Source organism: Microtus pennsylvanicus, chromosome 12 (genome assembly GCF_037038515.1).
Source record: "Microtus pennsylvanicus isolate mMicPen1 chromosome 12, mMicPen1.hap1, whole genome shotgun sequence".
NCBI lineage: Eukaryota > Metazoa > Chordata > Mammalia > Rodentia > Cricetidae > Microtus > Microtus pennsylvanicus.
In genome coordinates this window covers 5,156,143-5,169,194 of record NC_134590.1, presented here as the reverse complement: position 1 = coordinate 5,169,194, position 13,052 = coordinate 5,156,143, and the positions used below count along the sequence as shown (strand labels likewise).

At 44.6% G+C, this 13,052-nt stretch overlaps 1 protein-coding gene across 5 annotated transcripts in view; it reads left to right on the top strand.

Annotated features, from left to right (window-relative positions):
• Positions 1–13,052, top strand: part of Ptpn13 (protein tyrosine phosphatase non-receptor type 13) — a 191,769-nt gene that overhangs the window by 135,166 nt on the left and 43,551 nt on the right. For 3 of the 5 annotated variants that reach the window (XM_075942741.1, XM_075942744.1, XM_075942745.1), the window contains 9 exons: positions 27–134; positions 297–428; positions 3,467–3,912; positions 4,845–4,991; positions 6,542–6,635; positions 7,745–7,830; positions 8,729–8,891; positions 10,886–11,100; positions 11,224–11,322. In XM_075942741.1, the coding sequence (XP_075798856.1) occupies positions 27–134; positions 297–428; positions 3,467–3,912; positions 4,845–4,991; positions 6,542–6,635; positions 7,745–7,830; positions 8,729–8,891; positions 10,886–11,100; positions 11,224–11,322 (1,490 nt within the window). The remainder of the gene's footprint in view (positions 1–26; positions 135–296; positions 429–3,466; positions 3,913–4,844; positions 4,992–6,541; positions 6,636–7,744; positions 7,831–8,728; positions 8,892–10,885; positions 11,101–11,223; positions 11,323–13,052) is intronic. The other 2 variants (XM_075942742.1, XM_075942746.1) reach the window with 1 other exon arrangement.

The window sequence follows — 13,052 nt, the reverse complement described above, 5'->3', positions numbered from 1 at the left end:
CCTTTTCTTAATGTTCTGTTTTACAGGATTTCAAATTATTGGAGGGGAAAAGATGGGAAGGTTGGACCTAGGTGTGTTCATCAGTTCAGTTACACCCGGAGGACCTGCTGACTTGGATGGATGCTTAAAGCCTGGTACTTAATATTTTGATATTTCCTGTGCTCTTTCTAATACATGAATTTGGACAGAGGGTAAAAGTAAATTTAGGCAAAACCAAAAGGATAAGAAAAGACGGAATTTCTAAGGTTTGCTATGGGTCTTGCGTTGTTGAACATACTTGACTGTGCATTTTCCAGGGGACCGCTTGATATCTGTGAACAGTGTGAGCCTGGAAGGCGTCAGTCACCATGCTGCAGTTGACATTCTGCAGAATGCACCTGAAGATGTGACCCTCGTCATCTCCCAGCCGAAAGAAAAGCCAACCAAAGGTAATGCCCTGGCAGTCCGTTCTAAGTCCCTCCATGCCTTGGCCCAGTTAGCTGGATCTAAGCTGCTTATTTCCCTTCTGGCAGTTTGACACATGCTCGTCTAATTGTTGTGATGCATGCACCCGTAGCATTTTTTCATTTTGGATTTTTTTCTGTATCACTCATCTTCAGTAATATGAACCAAACTGAATTCAATCTTGTAAAATTGATGTCACTTATATTCCCGTATCTTGGTGTGTTCCTCTCTTCTTAGTCCCGTGAGAATGAGCCTTGCTGTCATTACGTGATTGCTGTAGTTGCCCAATACTTTCCTATAAAGTCCTGTGCAAACGTCAACTTGTATGAAAAGGAAAATGATAAAGCAGACATTTAGTAAAAACACAACATATTCTTGTTGCTGCTTAAAGAATAGACAGTAGTGTCCCTCATCCTGCCCCCCTTGTCCTGCCTGCCCCCCTCATGCTCCCTTCATCACACAGAATTGCTAAGAGGGTTGTGAGGACGGCGCATCTTGAAGCTCTCAGCCTGTGTGTGGTAAACAGTGCCATGAGCAATAGCCAGCCAGTCCCCAATCTCTACTGTCCAGATTTCCCCTTTGACCAAATGCCCTGAACAGAGAGCAAATGGTAAAAATTAATACATTTCAGGTACATATTAAGAACGTAAATGTCTGTTTTGGCTGTTTCAAAAATAGCAAAATGCTGGGTGCTAATAACTTACTTTCATCCTTGAGATACCTTAAAAATATGTTAAAGAATTTAAAATTAGCCTGGTATTGTGGCACGTGCCTGTGAACCCAGCACTTGTGAAGCTGAGGCAGAAGGTTTGAGGCCCGCTTAGGCTACATTGCAAGGTCCTATCCCAGCAAACTAGAAAGAAAGAAAAAAAGAACTGAAAATAGTTGAGGTACATGCTAGGTATAATTTAGATGCTGGGCTAAAAAATGGAAAACAAAATTACCATGTGCTGAGCCATGGCGTAAAAGTGTAGCTCAGACTGCGGTTTCTGTTGTATTCAGTAACTGTTACATATGTGTGGATATATGTCTGCACATTTGTAAATATTATATAAGCATTTGTATACTATAAACACTGCACACTCCAGCATAGGCAAGAACCTTCTACTCCTAAGCCACCTTATTTTACATGAAGGAGCAGCTGCACCTGGAAACTGATAGCGAAAGCAGCCACGAATCTTTCCAAAGCAGAGCGTTGAGTCCCATCTTTCTCCATCGCTTTAGACAGAGGGAATGTGTAAACTCAGTACATTCACTCCCCTAACTCCACCTCCACAGGAGTTTAATTTTCTTATAACAGATGCTTTTTAGAAAAGGTGTTTGTTCGTTCAGATATTTATTGAGTGTGTAGAGCGTCCAAGGCACAAACCCCAGCCTTCGTGGAAATTAAACTTTTATCGGGCTGATGAGTACCTAGCTAGACAGATGTTTAAGTATGTCTGTGCCGCGGGAAGTCAGGTTGATAAAACAGCACTTGATGGGAGAGCCTTACCTAGTATGGAAACCAAAGAAGGCTTTTCTGTTTGTTTTGTTTTATCCAGATTGAAGTGTGATTATGTAACCTTTTTCTTTAGGTAGCTACATTAATTTTATCACGATGTATCACTGTTCCATAGCGCCACTAGTGTCACTTACAAGCTAGCTGTTTTACCAGTATGTCCTCCAGGCTTTCTGTCTCAATTATGTCATCAAAGAGAGAGGTTTTGTCTTGGTCCATTTGGTGCTGCTATAACTAAATACCCTCGCCCAGTTATTTCTGTGGGGATAGTTTTTGTAAGACAGTCTTACTTTGTAGCTCAGGTTTGCCTGGAATTCAGTACGTAACAGGCTGTCTTGAAACAGCACCATCCTGCCCTCATCCCTAGATTCTGGCATTAAAGGCATGTCCCACCATGCTGGGCACATACCTGTTTCCAACGTCTGTGGACACTGGAAACTGAAGGCCAAGGCCCTGCATGGGGGCGGGACGTCTTGCTAAGCGATCTCATGGTAGAGCTTGCCCACAGAGATGTTGGAGTTGCAGTGAAGACATGCTCACACTGGCAGCAACCCACTCGTGGGGGTGGAGCCGCATGATCTTATCACCCCAGTCTCCAGCACATGCACGCAAGCGCACATCCGTGTTATGGTGGTCCTCTCTCCCTCTCTGCCAAGTTCTCTAAAGTGACCCTGTTACTATGAGCTTAATTAATGTAAACCATGTGCACCTCATGGGCACGTTTGTGTTATTGCAGTTCTCTGTCTGTTTGCCAAGTTCTTTACAGTGACATACTAAACTGAGCTTAACTTACGTAAAACACAAAATACATACTAAAACTCTGCTCCATTTCCTAAAGGAGACTGTCTGATGTATATGCTGTCTTCTCTGCTGAGCTTAACTTACGTAAAATACAAAATACATACTAAAACTCTGCTCCATTTCCTAAAGGAGACTGTCTGATGTATATGCTGTCTTCTCTGCTGTTGGTAGTCGTGTGGTTCATATGTGTCTGATAAATGTAGAAGATGCACAACAGCATTCTCGCTGGAAACAAAGTGTTCTAACGCTAGTCCATGATTCTGTCTCTTGCATATTGGTACATGCATTCAGGTTTTGACAGGTGTTACCGATTTACCTTGCAGAAAATTTATCAGTTTTGAACTTCATGAATGTATCCATCTTCAAATGTGACATTATATTTTATATTTTAAGAAATACTCATTTTATTTTCTGGGCGTTGGGGCCTATGCCTTTAATTTCAACACTCAGTAGGCAGAAGCAGGAAAAATCTTGTGAGTTTGGCGCCAGCCTGGCCAACATAGCAAATACCAAGCCTGGTAAACATAGTGAGACACTATCTCAAAGAAATTTGTGTGTGTGTGTGCATGCATGTGTGTATGCCCATAAGCCATGTGTGTATGTGTATGCATGTGTATGTGCATGTATGTATATGTGTGAATTTGTGTGCTTGTGTGTTTGTCTGTGTATGAGCATTGTGTCACGAGTTATGGTGTCTTCTCATTGTTGGATCTTAACCTTTAGTGCCTTCTACTCCTGTGCATTTTGCCAATGGGATGAAAAACTACATGAAGAAACCTTCCTACGTTCCGGACAGTGCTGCGGACCCTGCAGAGGACCAGCCCTGGCCACGTGGCACCCTCAGGCACATCCCAGAGAGTCCTTTCGGGCTCTCTGGGGGCCTGCGGGAAGGAAGCCTCAGCTCCCAGGACTCCAGGACCGAAAGTGCCAGCTTGTCCCAGAGCCACGTCAATGGCTTCTTTGCCAGCCATTTAGGTGACCGAGGGTGGCAGGAGTCCCAGCACGGCAGCCCATCCCTGTCCAAGGTCGCAGAGATTTTCTCCGACAGTAGCCGGAGCAAAGCTAAAAGGCCAGGCCTTTCTGACACAACTGAGCTCTCTGACCATGGTGATTCTGACATAGACGATGCCACTTACTCCAGCAACCAGGATCATCAAACACCGAAAAAGGTATGGTTTGACCTTAGTGCTGGGTTGGGTCGCCTTTTTCATTTAACAGTGCAGAGAAGTGATAAATGTATTAGAGAGTCATATAACCTACTTAATGTTTGAGTGACTCTGGAAAGGAGGAGCAGTTTACAATGGGTGTTAAAACCGTGTGACTTCACCCAAATGAGTGGATTTCTGCCAGTGTGAGCTTGGCTGCACTGCTGCCTTGATGCTAACCTGCAGAGAAGCAGAGGCTTTGAACACTAACCCTGAAAGAGCTTTGCTCAGATTAGGATTCAGCTCCTATACATTAGTCATCGCTTACATATTGAACACATGTCAATAAGGGAACTGCTCGTGACTAGTTCATGGGATGGGCAGGTGGGGTTGCTATGGAGACTAAATTCCTCTGAAGTTCTAAGGTAACAGTAACAGCAGATAAAACAGATCGTTCCAGAAATGATAGAAATATAAACTCACATTACAGGAAGGCTCAGAGGGGAAGTCAGCTTTGTTTCATTGAAATACAGTATCCCTCACAAGAGCCTCCTGCCCTCAGAAATGAAGCTTAGCCATTGCTCCCTTGTTTGGACTGAATCTGCACACATAACAAAGTAAGGTCGGTTTAGTCCACTGGTCAGTACCAACTTTAAGGAGTGTGGGTGTGCTTCACAAACTCAGGAACAGAAGAGGCCAGGCTCACAGGCTGTGTGGTTCTAAGTGTCTCTCTGCCTTGTCTAGCTTCACTTTCGGGTGTGAGTTCTCTAAAGAGTAGAATAAGAGTGCCCTGAGCTGATAGTGTCCAGAAAGGCTCCTGGGCTCTATGTGTGATACATTCTATTCCTTAATGCTTTGCTTTAAAAGAAAATTTTCCCCCGAAAATATTTGTTTCCACTTAGAGTTCATTTTGGCCCTAATTAGAAATCTTCTTTTGTTTGTGTTTCTTTGTTAAGGAACCTACCTCCTCCATGAATACATCCAACAAAATGAGCTTTAAAACCTGTTCTGCGTTGCCTCCTAAGCCTGGAGAAGTCTTTGAGGTTGAACTGGCTAAAAATGATAACAGCTTGGGAATAAGTGTCACGGTACTGTTTGCCAAGGTTTTCACATTTTCTCTTCTTCACTTCCAGAAGTCTATTGTAGCCCAACTTGCTAGTTGAATTATTTTGCTTCAGATGGGATATTTGTCAAATGTTTCCAAAATTGAAGAATTGACTGTCTTAAAGCTTTTTGTCCTTGTTGTTGAAAACACCTGGCACTCGCCTGTTCTCCATACGTGTCGTACTTGAGCACGTTTCTAGTGCTCCTCACAGCTGCTGTGTGAGTGTGAAATTAGGAGCTGCTGTCTCTATCCCGTGAATGACTAACGACCAGGATATTTATATGATAATTCTCTCCAAAGTACATACTGCCTTGTTTAAAACCTTCATCACCACATTGAAAACCTTAAAATGATAGGTTCAGAACTGTGAATATATCTTTAATATAATGGAGATAGGTACATAAGCTATTTGATAAAATTACTTGGGGATTCTATGTTATTCCTGAATTGCAACTTCATCATTAATCACATTCTAAGAGCAACTGCCCATTATGTACAGCAGTTGAAGCAGGACTGTGACATCCTGAGAGCAAAGCCTAGTTCCTGCATTTAGACTCCAGAGCTTCCCTCTCACCCCTGCGTTCTTTATGATTACATCACTGTTTTATGATGAAAGAATAATGTGTTTTCATGAAAAGTAGAAAACAATCTACTAGACCTTACTTGTAGTGTTTTTTAAAAGCATCTCGGGATCTGGAGATGTGGCTAGCTGGAGTTAGAGATGGTTGTGAGCTACTATGTAGGTGCTGGAGATCAGCCTGGGTCCTCTGGAAGAACAGCCAGCACCTACATAGTAGCTCACAACCATCTCAAACTCCAGTTTCAGAAGATCCAGCACCTAGAGAAGCAGTCAATAAAGACACCCAATATTGACCTCTAGCCTAGCATGCACATATACACACACTTGTGTATGCATGCACACATGAGCACACACAGTCTTTTCTACCAAAGTCTTTTTTGTTTGTTTGCTTTAGGATTTTTGTTTTGTTTTTTAAGACAGAGTCTATCCATGTGGCCCTGCTTGGTCTGTAACTCAACAATAAAGACTAGGCTGGCCTGGAACTCACAGAAATATACCTCTGTCTGGCTCCAGAGTGCTGGGATTAAAGGTGTGCACCACCACTCCCAGCCTCTTTTATGATAAAAGAAAAACTGCTTTTCCTTAACTAAAGGGATTTGTTGTCAGATTCGCAAATACAATACACACTGTGCATTTCTTAATGATTTTGTTTTTACACTGATCTTCCATAGATGGACTTTGCTTTCTGCTTGCTCATAATGCATGACTTAGAAAGGAGGGACTGATCCTTATTGACACTTTCTGAATTCAGAAAAGAGTTGGGGATTGGGGAGGAGAAAGAACAAAGAAACAAACAGACTTTGCTGTTGGAGCACTTAGCTAACAGTGTTGCTGGGTATTTGAATAACAGAACATAGTGATACAATGTCACAGCTTTCTCTGATGACTTGAACCCTACCTAGGGCTTGCCTGTGAAAGCATGCACACGTTTTCATGTTAACAGGTGCTCCTTTGTCTTTTCTGTGTAGGGAGGTGTGAATACCAGTGTCCGCCACGGTGGTATTTACGTGAAAGCCATTATTCCCAAAGGAGCAGCAGAGTCAGATGGCAGAATTCACAAAGGTATGTTGTTTATATGGAAACAGGAATTGCAGCACAAATATTACAATAAATAGAAATTAAGGCCAATTGTGGTGCTGCACACTTTTAATCCTAGCATTTGGGAAGCAAGAGCAGGCAGATCTCTGAGTAGTGAATTTCAGGTCATCCAGGGCTGCATAGAGAGACCCTGTCTCCAAAACAGCCAGAAAGGAAGAAAGATGACATTACAGTGATCAGAACCTTGGGGTCATGTACAAACATTTTAGGAAGCGCCCTGGTGCCACAGCAGCAGGTCATCTTCCAGCCTGTTCCTCAGCCGCAGCAAGTGACTTCTTTCCCACCAGCAGCACAGTGCCGGGCAGAGGACGGCTGACAGCAAGCGTGGTGTGCATGTGACTGGAAACACGCTTCTAGTCTGTGCGTTTACACTTCCGCTTCTCATTCTTCATGACTTAAGGGCACTGCTATAAATCCGTATTATTCTAGCCAGGCAGTGATGCATACCTACAATCCTGCACTTGGGAAGCTGCGGCAGGGGTCGTCACACAATGTGACCGGCCTGGGCAGGGCAGGCCGCACTGTCACAACCGCTGAGGTTATTAGCGGTTCCTTCCCGCGTTCTTTCCAATTATCAGGAGTACTTCAACAATGTTCAGTTCTCTCCACATTTGTCTGAGTCTCTCTGAAGCATAAAAACTCAGAGACAGAAATTGGGGTTCAATCTAAAGATCCAGAAAGCAAAACAACCAGCCGCTGGCTCTTACCTCGACCTCAGTCTGAAATGGTGGTCCTGCCTCCAGGAATCTCAGAATGAGACTGTGTGTGAGAGCTGTCTCCTCCCTTTCCCTAATCCTCTTTAGGGCTGGGATTAAAGGCATGCACTGCCCGGTTTCTATGACATAAACTACTGTGGCTACTGGGATTAAAGGTGTGTGCTACCATTACCTAGTCTGTAAGGCTGACCAGTGGGACTGTTTTATTCTCAGATCTTCAGGCAAGCTTTATTAAAACACAATTGAAATGCTACTACATCTCTCCCCAAATAAATATGGAAAACACTGGATGTTAAAAACCCTATAGATTTTTTTGTTAACGATTCACTTCTTTTGAAACAACTTCCTAACTTATAGGTGATCGTGTGCTTGCCGTTAATGGAGTCAGTCTAGAAGGAGCTACCCACAAGCAGGCTGTGGAAACACTACGAAACACAGGGCAGGTAAGAGATCTTTGTAGCTACCTGCTAAGAGAGCTTAGCCCACAGCAGTGTGGAGACCTGTCAGTCAGGAAGCCGAGGCAGGCAGCACAGCCACTGGGCACAGCAGTGTGGAGACCTGTCAGTCAGGAAGCAGAGGCAGGCAGCACAGCCACTGGGCACAGCAGTGTGGAGACCTGTCAGTCAGGAAGCCGGGGCAGGCAGCACAGCCACTGGGCACCGCAGTGTGGAGACCTGTCAGTCAGGAAGCCGAGGCAGGCAGCACAGCCACTGGGCACAGCAGTGTGGAGACCTGTCAGTCAGGAAGCCGAGGCAGGCAGCACAGCCACTTGGCACCGTGTTGCTCTGGCTGCTGTCCTTCCCGTCTGAAGCACAGATTCCGATGAGCGTCTCCACTAGGGAGCCAATTCTGGGCAGTGCTTGGCGCTGCTTTAGCCAATAGCTGGTGGGGAGGACTGTATTTTCAGATGTTTCACAAACATCTGCAAGTGTCTAATCATCTTTCAACCTAAAAACTGATTTCATTGTTCAGTATATTTTCTATCGGAGTTGAGAAAATTATTTATAATGGTATTTATAATTACTGCCGAGTGTCTTTGCCCTAGCACCCAAATTATCTGTAATACACACACATATATTTGGGTATTATATTATATATGTGCATATAACATGTATGTATTTGACATGTTTTATAATAGCTTTTCCTTTTATTCTAATGCAGAAAATAATAAAATCTTTATTTTTGAGACTTTCAGTTCCTTTTTTCTGTTACTGTGCTTTTTTTTGTCTCTGTGCCTATATTTTGGTGTACAGTTGGTGTACCTCCAACTACACGAAGTCCTAGAACTTAATCTAGCTTACTGGTCTTCTCAGGTAACAGTGCCCTGTTCCATTTTCTCAGGTGGTCCATCTATTGTTAGAAAAGGGGCAGACATCGACATCCAAAGAACACGATCCTTCAAACCCACAGTGCGTCTCTCCAGACCAGGATGCTCCAGGCCAATGCCCAGAAAAGACAGTGCAGAAAACAGCTCATGGCAAAGACTACAGCTTCATGACTGAAGGTCAGGCCTCGCCATTCAGGTCATGTGACTACAGTTCTCGGTCTACTCCAGTTCATAATTCAGTGTCTCTGTTCTTGTCAAACTTGTAAAACTCAGGCAGCACTAGCCTGACAAAAACACACTTGAAATCATGCCTGAATGTGGTCATTAGTAATACCTTATATAGCTGTCAGTATTTCTACACACAGCAGTAATTTATCCTGAAATGTTCATCTGGTTTGTTGAGGCATGATTTGTGTCTCATTCATAAAAGAGCAGCCCTCCCACCGCAGAGAGCAGGGTATACAGCAGCTACAGAATATAGTTGTCAAATTTTAAATGAAATTCAGTAAGGAAAAATTAAGTATTAATAATTGTTGAAAATGGCTTCAAACCCAACTGCACCTTAAGGTTTTGTTTGTTTATTTGTTTTGGGTTTTGACTTTGAAAGAGGATCTCACTTCATAATTCAAGTTGGCCTTTTTCCTGGATAACCCATGCCAGCCTCAGTTTCCCAAGTGCTAGGGTTACAGGCGTATGCCACCACACCTACCTCTAAATTTAGATTTTCCAATTGCTGTTCTTCTTAACAATGGCCTTTATAGCCATAATAATAATTGGTAACATGCCAAGAAAAGAAGGCTGATGCCGTATGAGTTCTCGTGGTCATGGTCAAGAATGTCTTCTCTGATTCCCTGGATGAGTGTGAAGCTCAGGGCACCCAGATCTGGCTGACCCTGGGCTGGAGGTGCTGCCCCCGCTTCACCACACTCTTTCACTCCCTCTTTGGGTCGTTTTCTTCTGCTTTGAACTCTGTTCATGTATCTTACATGTGAGGGTTTTCTGGAATGTCATCATAACGTATCCGGATTAAAATAGGCTCCGCGGAAGCATGGTGGCGTCAGCTTGCTCTCCTCACCCCAAGCTGGCATTTGTTCCGGTGTTTTGTTGTTGTTGTTACTTTTTTGTTTTTTAAGATGGGGTTTCTCTGTGTATTTTGGCTGTCCTGGAACTCACTCTGTGGACCAGGCTGGCCTCGCATTCACAGAGATCCACCTGCCCCTGCCTCCCAAGTCCTGGGATTAAAGGCGTGCACCGCCACTGCCTGGTTCTATGGCTATCTAGTGCCTCGTTCCACACTCTGATATTCAGGCAAACTTTGTTTGTTAGATCACAAACCACACCAGCACCACATATGAAAACTGGGCATGGTGGATATATCTGTAATATTAACTGGCACCAGTACCATATCCATGAACTCCAGGGTCAGTGAAAGACCCTGTCTCAAGAAATAAAACAACAGGTAGAGAGCGGCAGAGAAGAGCACTTAGCGCCCACCTCTTGCTTTTGTACATGCGTTCATACCCACAGTCCACATGTGTGCACACATCACACGAGATCACACACATGCATGCACACATCACACCACATCACACACAGATCACACGTGCATGCGTTCACACCCACACTCCACACGTGTGCACACATCACACGAGATCACACACATGCACAGATGTCACACATGCATGCATTTGCACCCACACTCCACACAATGCACATATCACACACACACAGAGCTCACACACATGCATGAGTCACACACATGCATACATTTACAACCACACTCCACACACATGCACACATCACACGAGATCACACACATGCATGCACACATCACACCACATCACACACATGCACGCATCACACACAGATCACACACATGCATGCATTCACACCCACTCTCCACAAGCGTGCACACATCACACCACATCACACACATGCATGCATCACACACAGATGCACGCATCACACACAGATCACACACATGCATCCATTCATGCCCACACTGCATACACATGCACACATTGCACACATACCAACAAATAAAAAAGGTTTCCTAGCGGTAGGAAGAGTGTGTGACAGTACAGAAAGTTCCGATGAAAGCAGAAATACACGTTTTTCTGTCTATATGTACACACACTTATATATATTTAACTTTAAACTTTCTTCGCTAGATAATACATTTGAGGTCAAACTATTGAAAAACAGCTCGGGCCTAGGATTCAGTTTTTCTCGAGAAGATAATCTTATACCAGAACAAATCAACGCCAGCATAGTGAGAGTTAAAAAGCTCTTCCCTGGACAGCCAGCTGCAGAAAGTAGAAAAATTGATGTTGGAGATGTTATATTGAAAGTGAATGGAGCCCCGCTGAAGGGACTGTCTCAGCAGGTGAGCCGTGATCTTGGACGGGAGCAGTATTTCAGTGCTCTGAGGATGGGCCAGTGGGTGAGCTGTCTGCTTCCTGCCAGTTTATCTCCGCCTTCCTTTGCCATCTTTCCTCACACCCTCCAGGAGGTCATATCTGCTCTGAGGGGAACAGCTCCTGAAGTGTCCTTACTCCTCTGCAGACCCCCGCCCGGCGTGCTACCAGAAATCGATACTGCGTTTTCGGTAAGGCTGTGGGATACTAACTTCCGTTGTACATTATGGGTCAAGTGGTGTGCTGAGCAGAGCTGCTGGCTGCTGCCCTTGTTTCCTCGTGGGTTGGTGCACTGGGTTTCACACCTCGATACTGAACAAGGAACTGCCACCGCGTGTGTCAGACTCTTCCTGCACACTCCGTCTTTGCCGTGTCATCCCCTCTCTCTCCACTCTCTCAATTCTGAACTTCTAGAGAGCTAGACTTTCAGGGATTTGCTTTCTAAGTGTAGCAGACTTGACCAGACAATAAGTTACAAAAGTGTCGTGTCCGTCTGTTCACTGAGCTAAACAGAGAACAGTCCTTCTCATTTGCATGTGGGTAAAAATGAGAGTTGAGCAGTACCTGAGGTTAGTGCCCTGCCCAGGTTTCTCAGGAGCCTTGCTGCTATGAGCCTCCCCTAGTGCAGAAGCTGTGGCTTATCACATTGTAGGCCAAGTAGTGGTAGAGGACTTGGCGCTGAACGGCCATCTCTGTATCCCCTCTGCACTCAGGAAACAGTGGGGAAGCCATGGCTGGGAAACGGTGCACAAGACTGGACCAGCCAACAGCCAATCATACGGAGGGACTTAAGAGGTTCCAGCCCTCCCTGAGGGACTGGTAGTTTGGTGGGTGTCGTTTCTTCAGTGGTGTAGCCGGCCCCAGAAATGTCATCTGTGCCCCAGTGAGTGACTGCCCACTTGTACTTGGGCAAGAAACGAACCAAACTCCACGGGGGACACACACACAAAGGTGGCGCCACACTAAAAAGAAGACTTGTTGTGAAAAAGGTTCGAGCAGGGGCGGGGGAGTCAGAGATGGGAATCGGATGGAACTGAGAAAAGCTCATTAAAGAAGTCATTGAGAATATTTGTCCCTTAAAAAGAATCAATCTAGAAAAAAGGGCTGTATTTATTTCTTCTATGTCACAGAGTAATTTAAGAATCTAAAAATGTGTTCTGATGGAATTTTACAAGAAAATCTGCCTTTGATCTGTCAGCTTAAAGGGGCTCTGCTCCCAGTGGTGCCTTCTGGCTCCGGAGGAAGAGGAGACTGAACAAGGCGCTCTCACCCTCATACGGGGGCTTGGGGATGAGGCCTGCGAAGAGGACATAACAGCAAAGTGTTTCTGAAACTTTCATTAGAAGTAGCATTTGAAGGAACCACATTGAAGGGACTGGAAAGGGCACAGACCACTCTTGCAGAGTCCACCGCCAACTGCCTGAAACTCCCAACGCCAGGGAACCTCATGCCGTCTTCTGTCCTCCCCAGACAGGTGCATACATGTGCACACGTGCACACACACACTTACACGCTCAACAGAGACTACATTGATTTGAAGCATCAGATAGGATGGGTTGAATGTAGCACTCTTGAATACATCAGTTGATCGAGTATTTCTAGAAACCAATTTAGAAATATTTTAAAAGGCCTTTGAAAACATCCTATGCACAACAGCCTAGACAGTTGCAGAGAAAAGCAAGTTACAGGGAAATTTTCATGCATGCATGCATAGAGGCTCGCCTAGATTTCTGTTCGTGCAAACAACTGTGTATCCAGGAATGGAGGCTGAAATAAAGGCTCAATGTGTTTCCAAAGCACATTTCAAAACTTCAGAACAGAGCAGGAGAGAAGGCTTAGTAGTTAAAAACGTTCGCTGTTTGTCCAGAGGACGCCAGTTCGGATCCCAAGACCCAGGTTTAACTCCGAGTACCCACATCAT